Source organism: Mchenga conophoros, linkage group LG10, assembly GCF_057382185.1.
Source record: "Mchenga conophoros isolate Kocher_MC1m ecotype Shallow Benthic linkage group LG10, M_conophoros_male_GT1.1, whole genome shotgun sequence".
Classification (NCBI taxonomy): domain Eukaryota; kingdom Metazoa; phylum Chordata; class Actinopteri; order Cichliformes; family Cichlidae; genus Mchenga; species Mchenga conophoros.
The window spans coordinates 17,640,327-17,664,198 of NC_140535.1; the positions used below are offsets into that span (position 1 = coordinate 17,640,327).

At 42.0% G+C, this 23,872-nt stretch overlaps 2 protein-coding genes across 3 annotated transcripts in view; one reads left to right on the forward strand and one right to left on the reverse strand.

Annotated features, from left to right (window-relative positions):
* The window catches only part of LOC146565665 (pecanex-like protein 3), a 33,171-nt gene extending 17,164 nt beyond the window's left edge, over positions 1–16,007 (forward strand). For both annotated transcript variants that reach the window (XM_085288981.1, XM_085288980.1), the window contains exons 20-36: positions 12–104; positions 197–347; positions 1,314–1,458; positions 4,171–4,348; positions 4,528–4,636; positions 4,916–5,045; positions 5,152–5,210; positions 5,297–5,512; positions 7,754–8,007; positions 8,271–8,501; positions 8,804–8,907; positions 9,012–9,159; positions 9,254–9,484; positions 9,594–9,868; positions 9,950–10,119; positions 10,241–10,647; positions 12,622–16,007. In XM_085288981.1, the coding sequence (XP_085145107.1) occupies positions 12–104; positions 197–347; positions 1,314–1,458; positions 4,171–4,348; positions 4,528–4,636; positions 4,916–5,045; positions 5,152–5,210; positions 5,297–5,512; positions 7,754–8,007; positions 8,271–8,501; positions 8,804–8,907; positions 9,012–9,159; positions 9,254–9,484; positions 9,594–9,868; positions 9,950–10,119; positions 10,241–10,647; positions 12,622–12,762 (3,042 nt within the window). In that variant the 3' untranslated portion in view covers positions 12,763–16,007. The remainder of the gene's footprint in view (positions 1–11; positions 105–196; positions 348–1,313; positions 1,459–4,170; positions 4,349–4,527; positions 4,637–4,915; positions 5,046–5,151; positions 5,211–5,296; positions 5,513–7,753; positions 8,008–8,270; positions 8,502–8,803; positions 8,908–9,011; positions 9,160–9,253; positions 9,485–9,593; positions 9,869–9,949; positions 10,120–10,240; positions 10,648–12,621) is intronic.
* Positions 16,008–17,090: 1,083 nt separating this feature from the next.
* Positions 17,091–23,872, reverse strand: LOC146565666 (immunoglobulin superfamily member 11). The gene is made up of 7 exons (XM_085288983.1): positions 23,728–23,872; positions 22,749–22,909; positions 21,837–21,903; positions 21,619–21,750; positions 20,147–20,302; positions 17,535–17,657; positions 17,091–17,453 (listed from the first exon to the last, which is right to left on the reverse strand). The coding sequence occupies exons 1-7, from the start codon at positions 23,819–23,821 to the stop codon at positions 17,251–17,253; spliced, it is 936 nt and encodes a 311-aa protein (XP_085145109.1). The 5' UTR covers positions 23,822–23,872; the 3' UTR covers positions 17,091–17,250.

Sequence of the window (23,872 nt, forward strand, 5' to 3'; positions counted from 1 at the left end):
TCTATTTATAGAAAGAGATTCTTCATTCGGACCTCGTCATCTGTCCCCTCATGGCTGTGATTACCTTTGCCATCAGTGCCAGCACAGTTTTCATCGCTCTTCAAGTTAGTTGGAGCAGTATGCATGACCTTACTCTCGCATCATTTTTGTATATAGACTTAATTAAAATGTTTCTCTTTTTGCTCTTGCTCCGCAGCCTGCTCTTAGCGTTGTCTTATACATCCTGGCTGGAGTTGTTGGCTTCATTACACACTATCTCCTGCCTCAGCTCCGCAAACAGCTGCCATGGTTCTGCCTGGCTCACCCTTTGCTCCGCTCCAAAGAGTATAGTCAATTTGAGGTCCGAGGTGGGTGTCTGATTGCATCTTTTATCTTCATTCACATGCACAGAAAAATAACAACATCTAGAAATACATGTATAGTATAACAGGCTTTGGAAACTGAAATGTTATAAGTTGTTCTAATTACAAAAAGTAAGATCTCCAGCTGAAAGTGCTCTTGAGAAAACACTCCCGGCAAACTTCATAGGCTGCTTCACCAGACAATACATAACTATTTTTAAACAACAGTCAGCTGCATATTTTGAATATGATTTGAATATCATTGATTAATTAAGTAATATATATTAAGTAATATATACACTCAACACTAAAAATAAATCAGTTATTTTATCTCAAGATTTTTGTGTTAGAAGTTGTTTAAAATGATCAAATTACTGTCATGTCTTCTTGAGTTTATCTTTAAATATTTTACAGACAATTTTTGCAATGTTTTTAATAGTGCTAGTCAGCCACAACTTTAAAAGCATCTGCTTAATATTGAATAGATTCTCCTTGTGCTACTAGAATAGCTCTGATTCATCAGAACATGGACATTGGAGCCTTGGGGTGTCTGGCACTGAGATGGTGACAGTGATAGTTCCTGTGGGCCAGTTTAGGCTTGATTTTTGAAATTTAGTGGGCAGGCCTGGTCTCTTTATTGAATTCTTCAGGCAATTTCTAAGCATTTTTGCAGTGTGGTAGAGCATACAAGCCTGCTGGAGGAGGATGGGTGTTTCTGGGAGTATCGTTACAACCCAGAAACATCCACATGAATCCCAAGTGAGTAACACTGATCTCACAATCCTGCAGTGATGATCAGATCAGTTTTATTCATGTCATCTGTCAGTGGTTTTATTGTTGTGGCTAATTAGTGTATTGAACCTCTTTTAAAACTTCACTTTTCTTTTTCTTCACAGCTGTGGTGGGATATCTGCAGTTTGTGAATTACTCCACATTTGTAACATTTTTTTTTTTTCTTTCTGTTTGACCCAGATGCTGCTCAGTTGATGTGGTTTGAGAAGCTGTACGCATGGCTTCAGTGTGTGGAGAAATATTTTATCTACCCAGCTGTAGTGCTGAACTCCCTGACCACCGAAGCTCGAACAGTGGGCCAGAATCACAAAGAGCTGGACATCTAGTAAGCATTTCCTCGTCCTGGTTCTGTTAATATTTTAAATGTTATACTGTTATACTTTTCTTTATCTCTGCTCCCTGTGAACATGTGCTGTCTGCTGGATGTGTTGAACTCTCCCATGTGTGCCTTATGTCCCATCTCCCTCTGCTGTCTTCTTTTTCCCATCATCCCCAACCAGTGGTGGCAGCTGCCCCTCCCTGAGCCTGATTTTTTTTTTTTTCTTCTGGTCTTTTGATAGTTGGTGTTTTCTCTAATATTGTACCCCCTTTCCCTACAGTATAAAGTTTCTTGTGGGGACAGTTGTTGTGATTTGGCACTATATACATCCATTCGAATTGAATTGAACTCTTGAAACGGGTGATTTTAAAAATGTGAACATCAAGAGAAATTTGTCAGGTTTTATTTCATTAAACAGTGTAGTAGTATATTGTATGTTACCTGTGATTTTCTTTTCTTTGAAGAAGTAGTAGTTTGTTTTCGTCATTTTCAAAAAATGAGTGTGAGAACCACAGTGAAGATTTTTACAGCAGTCTTTGCAGTCGTGTAAAAAACTGTGATGATTCAGTAGCTTTTAAAGCTTCAGTTCATTCAGTTTTGTGCACTTTTCTTTGTGCACAGCTCCATTAAGGTCCCACCACAGCATTTCAGTTAGGTTAATGTCTGGACTTTTTTGGGGCCATTGCAGCATCTTAATTTTTTTAATTTTCACACATTTTGTGTAGATTTGCTGCTGTGAGTGGAATTATTGTTCTGTTGCACCAACTCACTTTTGGCTAAGGACACACTGGCTGATGCTCACTTAATGAACTTTTTATTAGCAGCAACTTGCTGCTACTTACACTCTTACAGTGGGGCAAAAAAGCATTTAGTCAGCCACCGATTGTGCAAGTTCCCCCACTTAAAATGATGACAGAGGTCAGTAATTTGCACCAGAGGTACACTTCAACTGTGAGAGACAGAATGTGAAAAAAAAATCCATGAATCCACATGGTAGGATTTGTAAAGAATTTATTCGTAAATCAGGGTGGAAAATAAGTATTTGGTCACCTCAAACAAGGAAAATCTCTGGCTCTCACAGACCTGTAACGTCTTCTGTAAGAAGCTTTTCTGTCCCCCACTCGTTACCTGTATGAATGGCACCTGTTTGAACTCATCATCTGTATAAAAGACACCTGTCCACAGCCTCAAACAGTCAGACTCCAAACTCCGCCATGGCCAAGACCAAAGAGCTTTCGAAGGACACCAGGAAAAGTATTAAAGACCTGCACCAGACTGGGAAGATTGAATCTACAATAGGCAAGCAGCTTGGTGTGAAAAAATCAACTGTGGGAGCAATCATCAGAAAATGGAAGACATACAAGACCACTGATAACCTCCCTCGATCTGGGGCTCCACGCAAGATCTCATCCCGTGGGGTCAAAATGATCATGAGAACGGTGAGCAAAGATCCCAGAACCACACGGGGGGACCTGGTGAATGACCTGCAGAGAGCTGGGACCAAAGTAACAAAGGTCACCATCAGTAACACACTACAACGGCAGGGAATCAAATCCCGCAGTGCCAGACGTGTTCCGCTGCTGAAGCCAGTGCATGTCCAGGCCCGTCTGAAGTTTGCCAGAGAGCACATGGATGATACAGCAGAGGATTGGGAGAATGTCATGTGGTCAGATGAAACCAAAGTAGAACTTTTTGGTATAAACTCAACTCGTTGTGTTTGGAGGAAGAAGAATACTGAGTTGCATCCCAAGAACACCATACCTACTGTGAAGCATGGGGGTGGAAACATCATGCTATGGGGCTGTTTTTCTGCCAAGGGGACAGGACGACTGATCCGTGTTAAGGACAGAATGAATGGGGCCATGTATCGTGAGATTTTGAGCCAAAACCTCCTTCCATCAGTGAGAACTTTGAAGATGAAACGAGGCTGGGTCTTCCAACATGACAATGATCCAAAACACACCGCCCGGGCAACAAAGGAGTGGCTCCGTAAGAAGCATTTGAAAGTCCTGGAGTGGCCTAGCCAGTCTCCAGACCTCAACCCCATAGAAAATCTGTGGCGGGAGTTGAAAGTCCGTGTTGCTCGGCGACAGCCCCAAAACATCACTGCTCTCGAGAAGATCTGCATGGAGGAATGGGCCAAAATACCAGCTACTGTGTGTGCAAACCTGGTAAAGACCCATAGTAAACGTTTGACCTCTGTTATTGCCAACAAAGGTTATGTTACAAAGTATTGAGTTGTATTTTTGTTATTGACCAAATACTTATTTTCCACCCTAATTTACGAATAAATTCTTTACAAATCCTACCATGTGGATTCATGGATTTTTTTTTCACATTCTGTCTCTCACAGTTGAAGTGTACCTCTGGTGCAAATTACTGACCTCTGTCATCATTTTAGGTGGGGGAACTTGCACAATCGGTGGCTGACTAAATACTTTTTTGCCCCACTGTAATTCTCTAGGAATTAAAGGTGGATTTAGTTTTTCTGTATAAAGTGTTGCGAAAACCTTTCTTTTCACATCACTGTAAAATTATGCACACCTCTCTGCAAACTCTAAAGAAAGGGGTTAAACTGTAGCACGTACACGCAATCACTAGCACCTGTTGTTGAATAATCATTTCATTTCTTACTCTGTTGTTGTAACCATATGTTAGCATATGTTGATTTTTTTCTTCTTCCCCCCCCCCCCCCCCCCCCTTCCTCGAACCCTCCAGTAGCCGAGCTTTCTTTATCTCGGTAGCTGGAATGAAGCTGCTGCGTTCGTCCTTCTGTACCCCATCGCAGCAGTACGTCACACTGTGCTTCACCACACTCTTCTTCCACTACGACTATCCACACTTCTCAGAGACCTTCTTAATCGATTACTACTTCATGTCCATTCTCTTCAGCAAGGTTAGAAAAATTTCATATTTGTAGCATTCTTTCGTCACAAATGATTTTGTTCTACTTTAGAAACAGCTTCCTGCACACAAATAGTCTTAATCGTCTTATTTCTGTAGCAAATATGAATACTATTTTTACATGCGCATGTGTGTGAGAGTTGATAATGATGAATGTTTGAATGTTTTCAGATGTGGGACCTGCTGTACAAGCTGCGTTTCGTGCTGACCTACATTGCCCCCTGGCAGATCACTTGGGGCTCAGCCTTTCATGCCTTTGCTCAGCCCTTTGCTGTGCCCCGTATCCTTATTCAGCTTGATTTTGTGATAGTAGGAATACACCAGTGCCAAATTTAAGGTTGATAGAGTATAAGATGGCAAATTGTAGCTTTAAGATGTGACAAAGGTATTTTATGTTGCAAGATTATTGAATTGTTTTGCATTACTGCACAGAGGTTATTGTTATTTTGTGCTGTATTCTTTGTTTTGATAGTCTTAAGTGTCAGTGAAGTTATTCAGTGGAGATTTTTGTTTTGCTTTGGGGGTTTTGGTGACATGTCCTTAACTCTTGCTATTTCAGACTCTGCTGTTCTTTTTGTCCAAGCTGTCTTTTCTGCCATCTTCTCCACACCTCTCAATCCTGTCCTTGGCAGTGCTGTATTTGTCACCTCATACACCAGGCCCGTTAAATTCTGGGAGCGCGACTACAAGTATGTGTTTGGTTAAATAACCTTTGCAAGTGTGAAACTGTATATCTTACACTCTTAATATAAATTAAATCTATTTGGTTTTAATCCTAATTTGTCCTGTTTACAGCACCAAGAGGGTCGATCATTCCAATACTAGACTTGCCACCCAGTTAGACCGCAACCCAGGTATGCCACAGTGTTCCCTCCTGTCGATGCTTACCGATTTTTGTTCTGAAATGAAGGTGACAGTCTGTTTTGTTTTTATCATTAAGGTGCTGATGACAACAATTTGAACTCTATTTTCTACGAGCACCTGACCCGCTCTCTGCAGCACAGCCTCTGTGGAGACTTACTGCTCGGCCGCTGGGGGAACTACAGCACGGGCGACTGCTTCATCCTCGCGTCAGACTACCTCAACGCTCTGGTCCACATCATCGAAATCGGCAACGGCCTTGTGACCTTCCAGCTGAGGGGTCTAGAGTTCAGAGGTCAGCAGCATGCGATGTTTAGAGCTCATAAAATAGTAATGTAGTTTTTAGTTGTTTACCATCTTGTTGTGACGTGGACATCAGTCAAATGTTGTGAAAAAGTACTTATTATGGGGATGTGGTGCTGTAGCTTAATCAGTAGTTAAAAAGAGGTTTCTGATGGCACTAGTTTCCCTGGAATATAAAGCTTTAGGTGGCAGCAGACGTAGAAGTTTCTCGATTTAACTTGTCATAAAGTAAATGTTAAATAAATGTAAATGTCGTCACATTATTTCATGCCGATAGAAAAATTACACGATTGACGATGAAATTCGTACCCTGTGCAATTATGTCTGCCATTAAGTATGAAATCTCCGTGGAAAATGAAGGCTTGATTGCAGAGGAATGAGGGGGAGAGATTGAAAAGTCGTCTAAAGCCACTTCACCTTCATATTTTGAAGATTACTTTGTGTTTAAGTTCTTACAGCATATTTTTATTCTTAAAAGAGATCAGTTTCACATCTGTTGGTTTATTTTAAGGTCATTGAGGATTCAAAAAAAAAAGTTGTGCGTCAGCCTCTGAAGAGGTTGTCACTTGGCAAAGCGGGGCTTTATGATCTATAATGATACGACCTTAAAACAGATTATTTTTTTGGTTAAGTTTAATCTTTTTTTATTTTTTAGCTGAGTAAAATTATTCAAGGCCAAGCATTGAATGTGTGGGCAGTGAAGTGTTTCTACCTGTTCTTAATCATATCGTTCCTCTTGTTTCTCTCCTGCTGGAGTCTGTGACAGCTGCTAGAGCTGTAGGGTAAAAGATTATTAAATTTGACACTCTGACTTTGACAGTCATTTCACCAAGTTTCATTATAATGTCTGACTCTGTCACGACCAGTGAATGAGTGATTGGAGCTCTCTTTATGCACACAGCTTTTAAAGCGTTTAAAGAATATGATCACACTGTCACTGGATTTGTCGTATCTCAGAAATGCTTTGACCTATTGGAGACCTATTGGCATTTGGACACCACATCAAATAATTAGGTGGTGTTTAGCCTTAAATAAGCATAACATCTCTTATTGGTTATACCCCGTGTGACACATGTTAGCCTAATTTGGTGACTCTTAAAAACCTCACCAAGATTTTATTGATTTTAAAACTCATTAAAGTCAGTCCAAATTAGCTGAAGAGTCTCATGTGTTGACATGAAACCTATGTACAGCACCTCTTACCAGCGTAATTTTAGAAAACAAAAAAGGTCACCTTTTAACACAAGATACTTTTTCTGATTTTATCAAAGTTCATTTTCTGCAAGGGGTGGCAGTCTAAGCAGAGATATCAACATTTTCCTTTCCCCAGCGATCTCCTACAGCTCATCTGGGCAGAAACTGAGGCGTTTCCGAATTAATGGAGAGCTATAATCTCTCCAGGGTGTACTGGGTTTGCCCCAGGGCTGCCTCTCAGTAGGACATGCCCCAGAACACCTCATGTAGGAGGCATTCTAGTCAGATCCATCAAACTACCTCAAATGTGGAGGAGTTAGTGGCTCTTTTCTGAACTCTATCACCTTATCACTGTGGGAGAGAGCAGTCACCCTTCAGAGAAGCTAATTTCCACCACTTGTATCAATGATCTTGTTCTTTCAGTCACTACCCAGAGCTTGTGACCGTATGGGAGCTGGAGTAGCTAGAGATAATTGATACCTCTACCACAACAGACCAGTGCAGCATCCAGTACAGATACTGTGCCACTCTGTCAATCTCTTGCTCCGCTCCTCCTGACTCATGAATAAGACCCAGAGATACTTAAACTCCTCCACTTAGAGCAGCAACTCATCCCAGATGTGGAGGATCTCCTTCGTGTCATTGTACAGTCTTTACCTTAGAGTATAAAGCGCCTTTAGATAACTGTTGTTCTGATTTGGCGCAGTATGAATAAAATTGAATTGAGTGAAGACACCCGTTGGACCTCAGACTTGGAGGTGCTAATTTTCCTCGCAGCTGCAAACTGCCTTAGCCCAAGCTGGAGGTCACAGGCTGACGAAGCCAAACAAACCAAGAACAAAGACGAGATCCTGAGGCCACTCAAGCCAAAACCGTCAGCCAATTACAACACACGCAGAAACTCTGTCCATAAAAGTTTTAAACACATTATGCAGATATATATTTTTTTGAAGTTGTGTTTTCCAGGCAGATTGTGTCAGTGTCATCTGTTGGAGCCCTTTAATAGAGCAGCTAATCCTTATGTTTCACATCTTTCCAGGTACCTACTGTCAGCAGAGGGAGGTAGAAGCAATCACAGAGGGGGTGGAGGAGGATGAAGGCTGCTGCTGCTGTGAACCAGGTCACCTGCCTCACATGTTGTCATTCAATGCTGCCTTTGGACAGCGCTGGCTGGCCTGGGAGGTGGCTGCTACAAAGTACGTGCTCGAAGGCTACAGCATCAGCGACAACAATGCCGCCTCCATGTTGCAAGTATTTGACCTTCGTAAGATCCTCATCACATACTACGTCAAGGTGAGCCAATGTTGAGGAGCTGTTTTTACTCTGTTCTCACATCATGCTTTTTGCGTTTTATTGCAGTTGGTTTTGTTTACTTTAGTTGACTCGAGGCTGTTTTACTTCTGTGATGAAGAGCAAGTCATAGAAATTTAGAAGCTAAGATATGAAGCTAAAATATGCACATACTTGTAATCCTTGATGTGGATTTAAAGCTGTCTACAAAAATGTTTTCCTAGCGTGACTAGTATTTTGGATTATGTATTTGTTGTGTCCAATAGAGCATCATCTACTATGTGAGTCGATCTTCTAAGCTGGAAGAGTGGCTGACCAATGAAACAATTCAGGAGGCTTTACGACCTTGTCTCGGATCAAACTACGTAGACAGTGACCCCACCTTCAACCTGAACATTGACGAGGACTATGATCACAGAGCGTCCGGCATCACCCCGTCCTCATTCTGCATGGTTTACCTGGACTGGATTCAGTACTGCAACAGCAGGCGCCAGACAGTAAGACTCCTCCACAACATTTAAACTATAACGTCACATGCGTGGGTTGCATTTGTAGTGCTTTTTCCCTTATGCTACACATATTTTGATCATAACGGATCAAGTATATCTTGCTTTCATGTGCACAAGAAGATGCTATTTGGTCGCATTTTTCTAAATGACATTTGTTGTCTTCCACTTTATGTCTGTCATTAGGATACTTTTTTCATCATTACAAACAAGTGAAATGTTTAATAACAGAAATACAGAAGGCATTAAATGTACAACATTGCACAATTTATTTGTGCTTCACTGTGTTTTAGCCGGTGACTTGCGAAAGAGATTCTCCACTTGTCAACCTCTGTTTTGGCCTCTGTATCCTGGGAAGAAGAGCCTTGGGCACGGCCTCACACAGCATGTCAGCAAGGTAAGTTCACCAGGCCGCACAACCATGTCTGTCACTGTTGCTGATGCCATGCATATATATGCTAAGAATATGGCAGATTTATTGTTGTTTTGTTTGTTTGACAGCTTGGAACCGTTTCTCTATGGCCTTCATGCACTCTTCAAGGGAGACTTCCGCATCACATCTCCTCGTGACGAGTGGGTGTTTGCGGATATGGACCTGCTGAATCGGGTCGTAGCACCAGGAGTGCGGATGTCACTCAAACTGCACCAGGTACCAGAGAAGAAAACTAGTGCTGGAGTGCCAATATTTACTCTTTTTTTTGATACTGAAGTGAGACTGTTTGTATAATCTGTGTTTCTTTCAGGATCACTTTACATCTCCAGATGAGTACGAGGATCCTATGGTCCTGTTTGACGCCATCACTGCCAATGAGGAAAAGATGTTGATATCACACGAGGGTGACCCCGTGTGGCGAAGCGCTATTCTAGCAAACATGCCTTCACTCCTAGCACTGCGCCACATCATGGATGACGGCAGTGACGAGTACAAGATCATCATGCTTAACAAGAGATTCCTCAGCTTCAGAGTTATCAAGGTCGCAGCTTGTTACGTTTAGCACTTCTTCTTTTTTTGTCTTGTTGTCTCTGACTCATCACATGCCTGGATTGTCAGATCCTCATCTCTCTTTTTTCTGCCCTCCATAGGTGAACAGAGAGTGTGTGCGTGGGTTGTGGGCGGGGCAGCAGCAGGAGCTGGTTTTCCTGCGCAACCGTAACCCCGAACGAGGAAGCATTCAAAATGCCAAACAAGCACTGAGGAATATGATTAACTCCTCGTGCGACCAGCCCATCGGCTACCCCATTTACGTGTCCCCCCTCACAACCTCTTATGCTGGGGAACACAGCCAGCTCCGCTCTGTGTGGGGAGGACCAGTCAGCCCACACAACATTTACACCTGGCTCATCAGCAGCTGGGACAGGTGCAAATTCTTTGCTTAAATAAATGTACACATGAGCTTTAAGAGAGAGTAAACATAACTGTAACATATGTCTCCCTGCAGGTTACAGAAAGGGTGCGGGGCTGGCTGCAACAGCGGGGGGAACATAGAAGACTCAGACTGTGGAGGCGGCTCCACCTCCATCTCCACCAACCCAGCTGTTCACACCACCCAGAGTACACCAGCCTCCAGCCTTCCACAGCCACACATCACCACTGTCCAGCCCTCGATGGGTAAGAACCGAAACAGAAATGGAGGTGTTTTTGTTAGCTTGTTATGGTCACATGAAGATGAAATGTATTGCAAGTATTTTATTTTTAGGAGTTAAAAGTGCTTTTTTTTCTTACACTTCAGGCACAGACAACCCTGTTGGTCCAACCCAGAGCTGGCATCACCACCCTCAGCCTCTCCCATTAGCTCTGCTCAGCCAGTCAGAGGGCAGAATGGAGGCAGGACTTCTCTCATCCCTACAGCGTACATCCTCCATCCAGGGTCTCCTGGGCCAGCAGCTGTCCAGCTCTCAGCTCTCCTTCAGCAGCTCAGTGGCTCCTCCACCTCTGCCAGGCCCAGAGCGCTTCTGCCCAGCAAGTCTCCTGGAGAGCTCGGGGCACAGAACGGGCCAGCGGGCTGGCCTTGGCCCGGGCAGCGGACTACACTATGAGAGCCACTTTAGCAAGTGGAGTTTTTCAGGGAGGAAGGGCTTTAATGGACCAGCTTCAACGGAGGGGGAAGGAGCACCATTACAGACCATACGCACACAGGTAAGGAGACTGTCCATAGTTGTTCAGTTCTTTAAAAAGATCCAGAAATACAGATACTCACGCTCAGTCAGTACACTCTGATGCATAAATCACCTGACTCTTTCTCTATTAATCAAACAAATCCAGCAAATTCAATTTCAATTTCAATTTTATTTCTATAGCACATTTAAAAGTCACAGGTACAACAAAGTGCTTCACAGACGAGCCATACTTGCAGGTTTACAGCAAAAGAAAACAATCAACAACAAAAATACAGTTATAGGATGGTACTATTGCAACAAGCATGAACCGGGAAGAAATTAAGCTAAGTAGTTTGAAAGGCAAGCTTAAACAAATGGGTTTTTAACCGTGATTTGAAAGATTGAATAGTTTCCGACGCACGGACATCAACCGGCAGGCTGTTCCACAGTTTTGGTGCAGCAAAAGCAAAGGCACGATCCCCCTTCGTCTTTAGTCGAGACATTGGTTGCATTAGGAGCCCCTGATTAGAGGATCTGAGTGCCCTTGTAGGGATATATAAATTAAGAAGGTCAATCAAATAACTGGGTGCCAAGTTATTTAAGATTTTAAAAGTGTATAGAAGAATTTTAAAAACAATACGGTACTTGACAGGAAGCCAATGGAGGTTAGCTAGAATAGGAGTGATATGATCCTGTCTTCTAGTGCCGCTTAAAAGGCGTGCTGCGGCATTCTGGACTAATTGTAGGCGTTGGATGAGGGAGAGTTGGAGGCCTAAGTAAAGAGAATTACAATAGTCCAGTCTAGAGGTTATGAAAGCATGAATGAGCCTTTCAAGGTCCTTGTGTCGTAGGTAAGGCATTGCCTTCGAAATTTGGCGTAGTTGGTAGAAGCTGGTTTTTACCACTGCAGCCACTTGCTTATCTAATTTGAGGGAACTGTCCAGCACTACTCCCAGATTTCTGACAGTAGACGATAGATGGCTGGCATAAGAACCTAAGGTCCCCGATAGCTGTTTCAACGGCATATGGCTACCAAAGACGATAATTTCTGTTTTGTTTTCATTGAGGGTAAGCGAGTTATGAAATAGCCAGTCTCTGACATCACACAGGCAGTTAAGCAACGGCAATAGCGGGGATTGGAGATCCAAATCCAGAGGGAAATAGACTTGGATATCATCCGCATAGCAGTGGAAAGAGATATTGTGATTTCTGAAAATTTTTCCCAGGGGTAGCAGATAGATATAGCCCTCCTGTTGTTAGTAAATCCACTCAGACCATTCTGTTTTATCAGATCAGTGTTTTTTGTAGAGTTGCTTACAACTGAGTATTCGCAATATGCTAAAGTAAATAATCAGGCACATGGACAAAATGGAAAAGAGGAGCTTAAGAAGAATATGCTGTGTTTCTATGGTTACTGCTTCCTAGATTTGAGTCTTGCTTATGTTAACCCCCAAAAATTGTTCCTTAAAATATTTTAATGTCTCTTCAAACCCACTCAGGGCATTTTTTTAGAGTGTTTGGGGATATTTTAACAGACCAAATGTCTGAGGAGTTCTGAGACAACAGAACTGATAGATTGATCAGTAATGAAGTAAATCTTTAGTTATATTTCTGCCTACATGATGTCTTTACAGTAGACGGTAAGCAGACAGCAGACGATAGTCACACCTACTGAGATATTGCATTAAGCTCATTTGAACAGATGCACATATGCAGTGAGTGGCTTGTTGTTGTTCAGTAATTCAAACAGGAAGTGGTTTATAAATATGGCATGCTTTCTCAGATCATGATCCAGATTGCTCAGTGGGACGTCCTTTTTGTACCTGTGCCTGTGCGAATGACTTGATTTGCTTTTGTTTGGACCTCGATGATACAGATTTTGACAGCACGTTGAATCATTTTGTTTTGTTCAGCTGTGAATATGAAGCAGTGGGCTTTTCTTTGCCTGCCTTGTTGGTCGTGCTGTTGATAAACGCACTTAATCGTCTTCTTATTATCAATCTGTCTCTTTCAGCCTGCTCCTCCTGCATCCCTACAAGAGGCCGGTCTAACGCAAGATCCACTGGGAGCCACTCAGACGACAGATCCATCCCCGGACCCTCCCACTCCCAGAGAGGAATCCACAGAGCTGCCTTTACTTGATCACCTGCGCTGAGTCTGCACTATTGACAGTTTCTACAGTGAAAGCACACCGCAGTTGAATGTGGACCGGTCCAGTCCGGACTCATTCCAGCCTTTGGGACTCATTCCATGAACTGTTGTTGAACTAACTCAGCGCAGCCACAGTTTGGAAGTCCTCTGATGGCACTTTGAATCAAGCGTGGATCTGGGAATATACACATCACTCTTCTTGTTAGTCAAGAGAGAGCTAAACATAGCATGCTGAGCTGATGCACGTCAGACCATGAAATCATTTTAGCCAACCTGTTTATTCCAAAGTCAGCTTTCATCACAACTCGTAAGACCTGATGATGTACTCATTTTTAATTTTACATTTTTTTCTTTTCCTGACTGAGCACTCGCTGTCTCTACAGCCAACCATTTGGTTGTAAAAGTAATGACAGGCCAGACAGGCCAGTGCAAATTATAAGGGATATTTTGCTTGAGGATTGTTTATTTTTCTATACTGGAGACTAGAGGACAATCTCTAACTTGACGTCTGCAGCAGCATTAGGTTTTTTCTGTTTGTTTGGGGGGCCTCATAATAAATCCAGAAAAAGAAAAAGGACGAGTACATTGCTGTACGTGCAACTAAAGGACACGTGGAGACCACAATAAGCCTTGTTTTTGTTTTCCCCCCACATGTAACCATCCTCGCCGGACAGTTGTGCATCAAACAATATTTCACATGACATATTGGCTAATTTCAGGAGCCTCCACTTCTTTTCCCCTGCACAAATACACATATTATATGAGGAAGAAGAAGAAAATAAAACAAGAAAACATTATTCTTGTACTCTGGCCCATTTTCCTGCAGAGGTGCCTGACTATATCAACAGTTCTGTCTTGGAGCAAGTTTCAGGGAACACCCCCACCCCCCCAAACAAAAAACAAACTCCCTTCCAGCCCAGCTGACATGTGGTGCTTTTACTGCTAGTTTACAGCGTATGTAGGCTTGGACATCGTGGAGTCCTGTATCTGACTAGCAACCTGGAGAACTTCAGACAGAGCTGGTTTCCATTAATCAGGATCAAACAGAGGACGAGTCAAATCTGTGAAAAATTGTGTTGATCACAAATTCACAAGCTGGGAGTGTAAGGAACTTTTTTTTTTAATCCTCTTTTTTTTTTTTTGCTTTGGTGAGTGGAATGTCTTCTATTTTTTGTTTTTTACTTGAATCTTCACGAATCCCTCGGTGTCAAATGTGCACTGAGTTTGTTTTCTTTGGATTACTGATCACTAATGTCCTCCCTGATCAGATCCAATCAGCTCATGGCTTTCTGAATAGCCGGGGTCCAGGCTGCTTTGTGAGGAGAGCTGTGTTTGCTAGGGATGCACTGATGTCTAAAATAACAGTTTGTCTGATACCCATATATATTTTTAGCTGCTTGTTTTTCTTTTGTTTTTTAAGTTACTTATCCTCCTTTTGCACCAGGGAAACAAAAGACGTCTTCATTATGAAACTATTTTAAGTCCTCCTCCTCCATCATGCTGTTGATGTGACACTACCGACAACCATTAGCCACTGGTTAACTGACCATGTGATTGGCTGATACATCAGTGTATCCCCAGTGTGCTCTTTGCCTGCAGTCTGGGCCTTTCTGTTACTATACTACTGCTTCTGCATCTCCTGCTACTACTACTATAATACCCACTACTACTGCTGTTTCTACAACAGTTAAATCCAGCGTTTTAGTTGGAAATAAACAAAAGCTGAATAAATACTGAAAGCAAAGGTGGAATATTTATTTGATAATGTCTTACAGATGTCTTTAACGGGGTTTGTCTATATGGTGTGTTGATATATTGAGTTGGAAATCTGCCTTCTGTCTACCCTCCCGCCCCCTCCCCTCAGTTTGTTTGGTGTCGTCACGTTTGCACCATCTCACCAACGGCTCTTTTTGGTTATTTTTAAGTGTGGAACATAACTGGAAGTGTTCCTGAAATCGCTTTAAGTTTGTTTCTTTTCCCACGCCTTTATTTTTATTTTTTTTTACCACTGTGAAAAGCAGAAAACGGGAGAGTTTCATAAAACAAAAAATAAAAGAAAAACTTGCAGTTCTGTCAAAAAATTTTAGCCCCAGAAGTTTCCCCGGGTCCACTGGCTTTGTCCCCGACGGTTTCCGGCTCTTCGCACTGGGTGAAGAATTCTTAAACGACCTCGTGCCATAGCATGAATCGCCATATGCTGCTTTTTCCTCATAAATGATTTGTTTGGGTTTTGGGGGTTTTTTTTGTTTTTGTTTTTTTTCCCCTTCCCTGCTGGAAAGTTGGATGGAGGCCAGTGTTCTCAGGGTGTATACTGGGAAAGGAACTGACTGCTTCTGCAGGAAGACTTACAATAGATGCTCCCTTTTAGTCCCTCTTTTTAAGAGATGTTCTGCATGCTGTTAAAGGCAATTTTTTTTTTTTCTTCGCAGTGTCCCCCCCCTTCCCCATCTAGCCATTTTAAGCTTTTTAGAAGATAAAGCTCAGCAGCCTCCTCCCCCCCCCCCTCTCTTTCTTTTAATCTTTTGAGCAGCCCTTAGTTTTTTGGGGTTTTTTCTCCTTTTTTTTTCTCGAGTGGCTGTGAAGAAACAGGTAAAAGTGTGTCAGCTTCCATCTTAAACTGCATTAGAAACTCCCACAACTCAGGAAAAACAGACTTTTCTGATCAGTGCTGTTTTCTGTTTTTCTTTTTTCATTTATTTTACTTCTAAACGATGGGGAGCTCGACTTTTGTTCAGTTTTGCTTTTTTTTTGCCTTTTAGTTGGAGTCGGGGAAGCACAAGTTGACAGACAGATGTGAGTGTCCAAAAAAAGGGATTTCTTAATCTCTGACGTTCTGTACAGCATGTTTGTTATATAAATATATTTAAAATATAAATCTATTTTATTATTAGATTTTTTTTTTTTTGGGGGGGGGGGTCTTTTTACATCAAAGACACTATGCTGATGTTTAGGGGAGGGACTCTCGTGTTTACCTGTAGAAAGACACCTGAGTGGAGAGAGGCGCCCTCTCCACATCAAGATGTGCAGTTTGGGAAGAATTGGTTCATACTTCTTTTGCACAAAAATGTATCATACACCATCCCACTTTGTTATAGTTTTGTTATTTTTAGTTACTTTTGGAGGGGCGGGGTCTTTTATTTAAGAACTTTAAGTCGATGTTAAATGTTCTGTACAGTTTCTTTTTTTTATGTGATTTTTTTTTTCCCCTCCTATTTAAATTAAAGGTTTTTGTCTTTGTTTGCAAATTAACTGCTGTGTGATTTTTATTTTCTGGCATTTGTCCTGTTGGTCTGTTTTTTGCTGTTGTTTTTGTCTGTAGGATTTTCAATCTTTGTCCTAGCAGCTTAAAGCCTTGTGCTACAGTAAAAACAGCACCACTGAGCGGGCACTCGGGTTTAATTAAACTGTACGCTCACCTGTCCACTTCATCGGGTAATCTGTTTAACTTCTCGTTAACACAAATGTCTCCAAGGAAAAATGGATTTGGTGTAAACAACATGATAGCATCATGTTCAGCATGGTGGTGGAGGGGTGTGGGGGATATTTTCTTGCACACTTGGTACCAATTAAGCATTGCTGCGGAGCGTGCTCATCCCTTTTTGACCACAGTGCTTCCAGCACTATGGCACTGTACTCAAACAGCTGCCACAGTCACCAGATCTCAATCCAGTGGCACACCTTTGGCATGTGGTGAAACAGGAGATTCACATCGTGGATATGCAGCCAACAAATCTGCTGGAATTATGTGCTGATGTAATGTCACCATCAACCAAAATCTCTGAGGAATGTTTCCAGCACCTTCTGATTTGAGGCAGCACTGAAGGTAAAAGGATCCCAACCCAATACTAGTGAGGCATACCTAATAAAGTGGCCAGTGTGTGGCTGCTGAAAATATTCAAAAGCCAAAAAAATGCTCTAAAAGCAGTGTCACTGTCCTCTTACACTGAACAGTTCAACCTCGCGTCCAAGGAAAATGCTTGGTTTTCTCAAGAGATTTACAAGGAGGAGTTGGATTGAAAACCCAATGACATTTCCCACTGGCAACCTAAATTTATCGACTCTGATAATGTGCATAAATGTTCTCGCCTGATGCTTTCAGGGAAATGTAGGTATTTGTTTTATTGAGAAGTTAGATGATTCCACTCTTGTTCGCGAGGTCCATGTGAAGCAGAAGCCAGGTAAGAGCTTAGCTCAGAATTATGACCAAAAACAGGGAAAACTTACATGAAAGATGGTGACTTGACTTTGAGTGCAGTTTTTTGTCTTTGGTTAAAGCTGAGGGGATCATTGATGGTTACCTTTAAAAGCTGGTTTGGAGGAAATGAGCATAAATGAGACGCATTGCTATCACACCTTTCAGAACATTTATTCCACTTTTATTTCAAAGTTTCTGATGCTTTACAGCTGTGGAGTAACATTCAGGGAACACTGGTCTGGGCTGCAGACATCTTTTACATGGATACATTAAAAAGTCCCGAAAGTCTTTGAGAAATCAAACAAAAGAGCGTTTCATCAGGGACGGCGTGTACCGTATCTCGTTATAAAACTCATCCTTGTCTCCTCTCCCCTTCCTCAACCTCCCATCCTGCCCTGTGTGATGGAGCCACAGAACGAGCACCAGCAAAGCCAGCAACAGCAGGCACATAGACAAGGTCAGCAGCACACCCTGCAGTACACCAGAGGGACTGTCTGGGGCTGGGCAGAAATACAAGAACGTTTTATCACAGGGCATAAAAACTCTGGCAGAGGGTTATGGGTGAACAAAGAGGATCTTACTGCTGTAGATGGATAAGTTGATGTAGCAGTTCTCTGTTCCCAGGGTGTTAGTGGCGGAACATCGGTACAGGCCGGAGGTCTGAGAGGACACGTTGACAATTTGAACAGAGCCCGATAGTTCACCTTAGAGAGAGGAAGACGAGTATGACGGTGAGTGCGCTGTCTTACAAATCTCATGCTTAATATATATTAAACTTCCAGCATTATATAATGGCTAAAAAATTAGAAAGGAACACTTTTTAATCAGAATATAGCGTTAAGGCAGTTAAACTTTCTGGGATATAGATGTGGTGAGTTAAGTATCAGAGGGGGTTGTTAATCGGTTTCAGCTGCTTTGCTGTTAATGACAATAACAACAGGGGCATTGAAGGCCAACAATAAGACAACCACCAAGACAGGAATGGTTTTACATGGTGGAGGACTCTGCCATTTTTGTCCTTCTCATTTTTTCTGACTGTTTTCAGTAGTGGTTGGTGGTGTCAGACAAGCTGGGGTGAGTATTAGGAAATACTCACCCCTAGGGTCAGGGCCAACTGCTCCAGGATAACACATAACTATGTGCCATTGACAGAAGGTTTGCTGTGTCTCCCAGCACAGTCTCAAGAGCATGGAGGAGACAGGCAGTTACTCTAGGAGAGCAGGACAGGGCCGTAGAAGGTCCTTAAACCATCAGCAGTACCAGGATCTGATCATCTAGGCAACGGCACCCTGACCCATTAGATATCAGGATGAAATCCTTGGATTGTCAGACTCTACGCTGGTGCAGTGGGTCCTGGGTTCCTTGTGGTGTTTGACAATAACCCGACTTCACGTGGTGAGAAAATGCAGACAGTTTCTGGAGAATTAAGGTATTGATATCATTGACTGGCTCCAATAGAACACCTCTGGGACTTTATGTTTCAGTCCATCCGACACTGCCAGGGTGCAGTTCAGACAGTCCAGAGCTCAGTGATGCCGTGGTCCAGATCTGGGAGGAGATCCCTTTGAATTTGTCTTTGAATTTAGTCTTCTGTAGGTTAATAATTTTCATTTCCATCAAACAAGGTGGCATCCTTTCTTCTGTTACCCGGTCCACATCAATATAGATATCCGGCAGGATTTTTTCCCCCCAATGAGATCAGTTGTGTTTCTAGGTATTCCTTTAATTATTTTTAAGTGGAGTATTAAGCTTATTTCCAGGAATATGTATTTTTAAGCTTGAACTCTTTGCATTATTCATGTTTCAAAACAATCCTTATTGATCCTATAAATGGCTTTATTTCATCCACCATCTGAAGAGGACAAACTGAGCTTCCCTCTCTTTGAGGATCTCCGCACTACTTCAAAGAAACCTTCTCCTGATTGGGTGCCCATCAGAAGCAAAAGATCTGACAAGCTGGTGGGTTGGGGCCACTATACCGAGTACCTGTGGCTGCGAGGTAGTCATATTTATCATATCCTCCTAAGAGTAGAAAAAACTGTCAAAAAACAATAATTTAGAGCATTTAGGATCACCTGCACATGTGTGAACGCTAATATCTAAAGCGTGTGTCATGTATGAGTATTTAACCTGAGAGAAAATAAGCAAGAACACATCAGTGCTCTTTTTAAAGAGCATTTGACTACTTTATGTTATTAAATTCACTTTAATTCGGTTTATATAACACCTGTTTACAACAAAAGTTATCTCAAGGAAGTTTACATTTAAAGAAAAAACCCTACAGTATTGGGGAGAGAAGCCCAGCAGTCTAATGGGTAAGAAGAGCTCCCTATTAATAGGAAGAGACCTCCAGCAGAACCAGGCTCAGGGAGGAGAAGCCATCTGCTCCAACCAGTGAGGGAGTGAGTGAAAGTGAGCATTTGGAAACCACCAGACAGCAAACAGGACAAAACACAAAGCAGGAGTTAATGATATGCATTAGTGGGAGAATAACCTTCATGATGATGACATTTCTTTCCACTCAAGTGTCTATATAGAAAAGCTTTTTTTCTTTTTTTCTTTTTAAATCAAAGATCTTTGATAAAAGCTCTTTTGTACCACATCTGGTAAAACTCGTGTTTTAGCCACAGGTCTCATGCTGAGTGACATAATTATTTCTGTGGGGAAAAACTGAAATAAAAAGCTTATCCCATACACTGGAGACTAAAGTTAAAGTTATATTTGCTAATGATGCTCCAATTCAGTCCATCCTTTCTTTAAATAGTCGATTTTGTTTTTCTAAGAAGTGCAATACTAAATTTCTCTTCCATTTAAACAGTCCTAAATACACTTTCATTTTAAAACACTTATGACTTTAATACGCCTTCCTTTTTTTTCTATAGCAGACCCATGTGTGCGTGTTTTTGCCTTAAGTGAAAAAGCCACCAAGTGGTTAAATACTTTTTAATAGGCACTAAATCTGCTTGTCATAGCCGGAAGCCTTATTGCGCTATAATGGAGTCAATTATAATATCCATCATATTTCACTTGCACTATTAAATTCAAACATTTATTGTGCGTCATTTTAGGGTCATTTAGTTGACTCTTTTTGGACTTTAAGATCTAAATAACGATCTGCACACAAGATTATTTTGATTCAGCTCAAGGGGTGCTTTAAGTTTAATACATATCCGTGTGTGTGTGTGTAACTGACTCTCCATGTTGATGGGAAGGGAGATTTCATCTGGATTCAGTTTATCCCAGCGGATCTCTGGAGTGGGGATGCCCTCTGCCACCAAGCAGGACAGCCTGACACTTCCTCCCATATTGATGTCTCCATCCCACTGGCACACAGGCAGCGAAGGCGGCACTATAGATGACCCACAGATGAATTTCTTAAAAGATGTGATACAAACCGAGACGACACACATTTGAACTTTTAAGCCGGTGGCTTTTAGAAGCAAAGCTGAAAGATGGTCTGTAAAAATTTAACTATCTGGTAAACCGCTGACTCAATAACATTTAAACTCTCTTGTATAAATGGATTTATCAATGTATGCCTCTGGGATAGCATTCCAAATTTCACATTATCTGTGCTTTTTATCTGTATTACAGCTAAAGTTAATGGTGTGTATTTTGGGGGGTTGTGGTCAACTGTGTTGTCATATCAACATGTGACAACACAGTTTAAAATAGTCTTGTTTTATTGTTACAACAAGTAATGTTGCTGTAACAACAGAACATGCTCATGCTTCATTATGCTCTGCCTGGCTCTGCTCTGCAGAAGCTTATTTCTGCCACTGAAAAAAAAATGTTGCTATTTATAGGTCAGAATTTCAGGTTATTGTCTCAAAGGTTTGAGTTATCTTAAAAATTTGACTTAGAAGTTTGAGCAAATTAAGGCTCATAACTCAAAAATTTGAGATGAGCTGAAATTTTGACTTCCAAGAACAAAAGTGCTTCTAAGCATATGCTTCACCTCTATTCAGATTATGCGTCCTTTGTCCCAAAAGCATGGGAACTGCTGGATTTACTTTAGACAAACCTTTTATCACATTACACTCACGTTATAGCAGCTCTCCCAAATCAGTTTTAACCTTCAGGGATTGTGCAATTCTCTGTCAAAATTATGAGATCTGATAAGGTTTCAAAATATTTTTCCTTTATTGGATGCACTCTGCTTCAACCAAAGCACTGAACAACATTATGTCTTTATCAGCCGATTCACACCAGAGACAAACTCGGTTTATCAACTAAGATAGCAGAATTCACCCTAAGAGCTGTGTGAATGTGTGTTGCCAAATATTATAGAAATCTTCCCAGCAGGTTGTTCATTGGAGGAAAAGTCACAGAGCCACCAAAGTCATTAGGAAACCTCCCCTCGGCCGCATGATTGTATCTAGAAAATTGTGTGAGTCTGAACTAAAAAACAGACTCACCAGCAGCACCACGATTGCTGTCGGCAGGGCTACAAATGTTTTAATTAACCTAACCTGTTTGGCTCCTCGGTATTTGCACTACAAATAAATCCACAGCAGTTTTGGCAGATTTGGTTTGGAAAACAACAAATATCATAGTCAGAATCACAGAGAAAAAAAAAAGACAAATGGATCACCAATTCCTGCTTTGGTAAATGGTCATAATGTGCGAGTGCTTCTGCCAGCTGCTCAACTCTCAATAACTTACCCAGAACACTGAGCACCAGCTCTCCGATGCCGGGATCTGTAATCTCCGGTGGGTTGTTAACCATGCAGCGGTAAATACCAGCATCTGAGACCCGTGTGTCGTTTAGCATGATATCTGCACTCAAAGGAAGACCTGCACAAGGAGCACATGAAATAATGTTTTTGTCTGTCTTCAGTATCAAGTTTCATCTATGAAAAGAGGATCATCTTACATTTTACCTGTGAAACCCACCCTGCCAATGAGGGAGGGGTCTTCAATCACCTGCCCGTGATCGTACACAATCACCTGGAAATCAATTAAAACAAGGATGTCAAAGTCCATTTACATTGTGGGCCACAAACACTTTGATCTTAAGTGTAAAGATGTTTAGCTACACGTTTAATCCTGGGGATATATAAGAAAATAACTGCAGTTTTAATGGTACGCCTCAGTTTTTCTACCCAATAAAGAAATGCTGCTGCAGTAAGTGAAAAAAAAAAATCAGTCAGATCGATGTTTTAGGTTTAAATTGTAGAAAATGGGCAGAAAAAGTTCTGGAAGCTCATTTCACAGTTTGTCCTGTAACAATGAAACAAAGTTTTTGTTAATTCACAGAAAATGTCCTTTTTTAAAATTTGGATTTGGTGTGTGTGTGTGGTGCAGTATGAATGGTCACTGGGAAGACCTTTGCCAGAAGGAAAAGCTGTAAAACTTATTCCCTGTTTCACATTTTCCAAAGCCGTCCAGGGGGCCAGATTGGAGTGTTTACCGGGCCACTTCTGGCCCCTGTGCCTTACGTTTGAAATAAACTGATTTAAAACAAACGTTACTCGAACACAACAGGATATGTAGAGAATATAAATGGACTGGAACTTATATAGCACCTTTCTACCTGAACACTCAAAAGGCTTTATACAACATGCCTCATTCTCAAGTGCTTTCTATGTGACGCACTACAGGGTTGTTCTTTGTGTGTGAAGACATTTCTCTTCAGTATCTTGCCCACGGATACTTTGGCATGCAGACGGGAGCAGCCAGGGAACCTAACCGCCAAGCCTCTAATTAGCAGATCGCCTGCTCCACCCCATGAGCTACAGCCATGCTAAAATATGCAATTGCAAGGCATCACCCTGACAGATGTATTGCCACACCTGTATCGGGGCCTCTGGACTGGAGAAGGGAGTCAGCGTCCAGATGATGTTGAGTCTGGAGAGGTGGTTGGAGGCGGAGGTGTAGAAGGAGCAGGGCAGGACGACAAAATCCCCTCGAGCCACCTCCAGACTGGATTCTCTCATGGTTACCCTGAGCGCAGCTAGGAGGGGGGAAAAGATTCAAATGAGACGAGCATTACCTATGACATCACACAGGTATTTCTTCTTGTTTTATCGTCACCCATCTGCTGTTTTTCTGCTGACGTGCAGACAGCACCAGGCCTCACTCTCCCCTTCATTACTGCAATAATGAACCTCCTCCCTCCTCCTCTCTGCCATCCCCGGGCCCTTTTGTGTGCGTGGGAATTGAGCGAGCACAGTCGTCGTTAATTAAACTTGACAGCTCTGAGGTTCAGCCAGATCCGTCACAGGACGAGAAGAACAACAGGCCACTTCACTAGGATGTGTTTGGTCATTTCTCTTGTTGTTTTTACGTAGATCACAAGTTCTGAAAATGCTGGCCTCAAGAGAGACTTTCATTAAGACTCAAAATGTCAAACATACTGTATTGTATTAATATTAAAAGGTCACGCTTTAGAGGCAGTTGATTAATAACGGCACTAACATGAATAAAGCCCCTGTAGCTCGTACTAAATAAATATCATCTCATTTGATGAATTTGTGCATGTGTATACAGCGAACAGTCCACGCATGCATCAAGAGGTCGCCCACAGTCTTACATTTCTGTCTGGAAAAGCTTAAATGCTTCTTTCTAAATACTCATAAGGTTTTAGGTTATTTATGTCACGTCTCCTTTTACACTAGAGAAGGAACCTTCTGCCTTAGCAATATCCGTGCAAAGAATCACAGAGTCGCAGCAAACATTCGTGAAACTTTGCAAATCCTTCAAACACTCGAAGCTGCTGCAGTGTACTAAAGCAGCAATAATTCAATCTTTTCTTAAGACAGGCCTACTCACTGTTCTCCTGAGCGGTGAAACACACACACAAGGTCCAGAACATCCATCTCCCTGTAGCACCCATAGCTGTTAGGGAAGACAGAGAGGCAGTCATCTCATCCCTACGGTCTCCAAGCTGGTGGCCCAAAAAACCCAGGCATGCATG

What these genes read in the sequence shown, in the direction of transcription:
- LOC146565666 (XM_085288983.1), bottom strand. Translation starts at nt 23,821, where the DNA reads ATGACTGCCTCTCTGTCTTCCCTAACAGCTATGGGTGCTACAGGGAGA. An exon ending in GTCCAGAGGCCCCGATACAG is followed by an intron (nt 21,904 to 22,748) that starts GTGTGGCAATAC and finishes ATTGATTTCCAG; the next exon opens with GTGATTGTGTACGATCACGG. An exon ending in CAACTTATCCATCTACAGCA is followed by an intron (nt 17,454 to 17,534) that starts GTAAGATCCTCT and finishes ATTTCTGCCCAG; the next exon opens with CCCCAGACAGTCCCTCTGGT.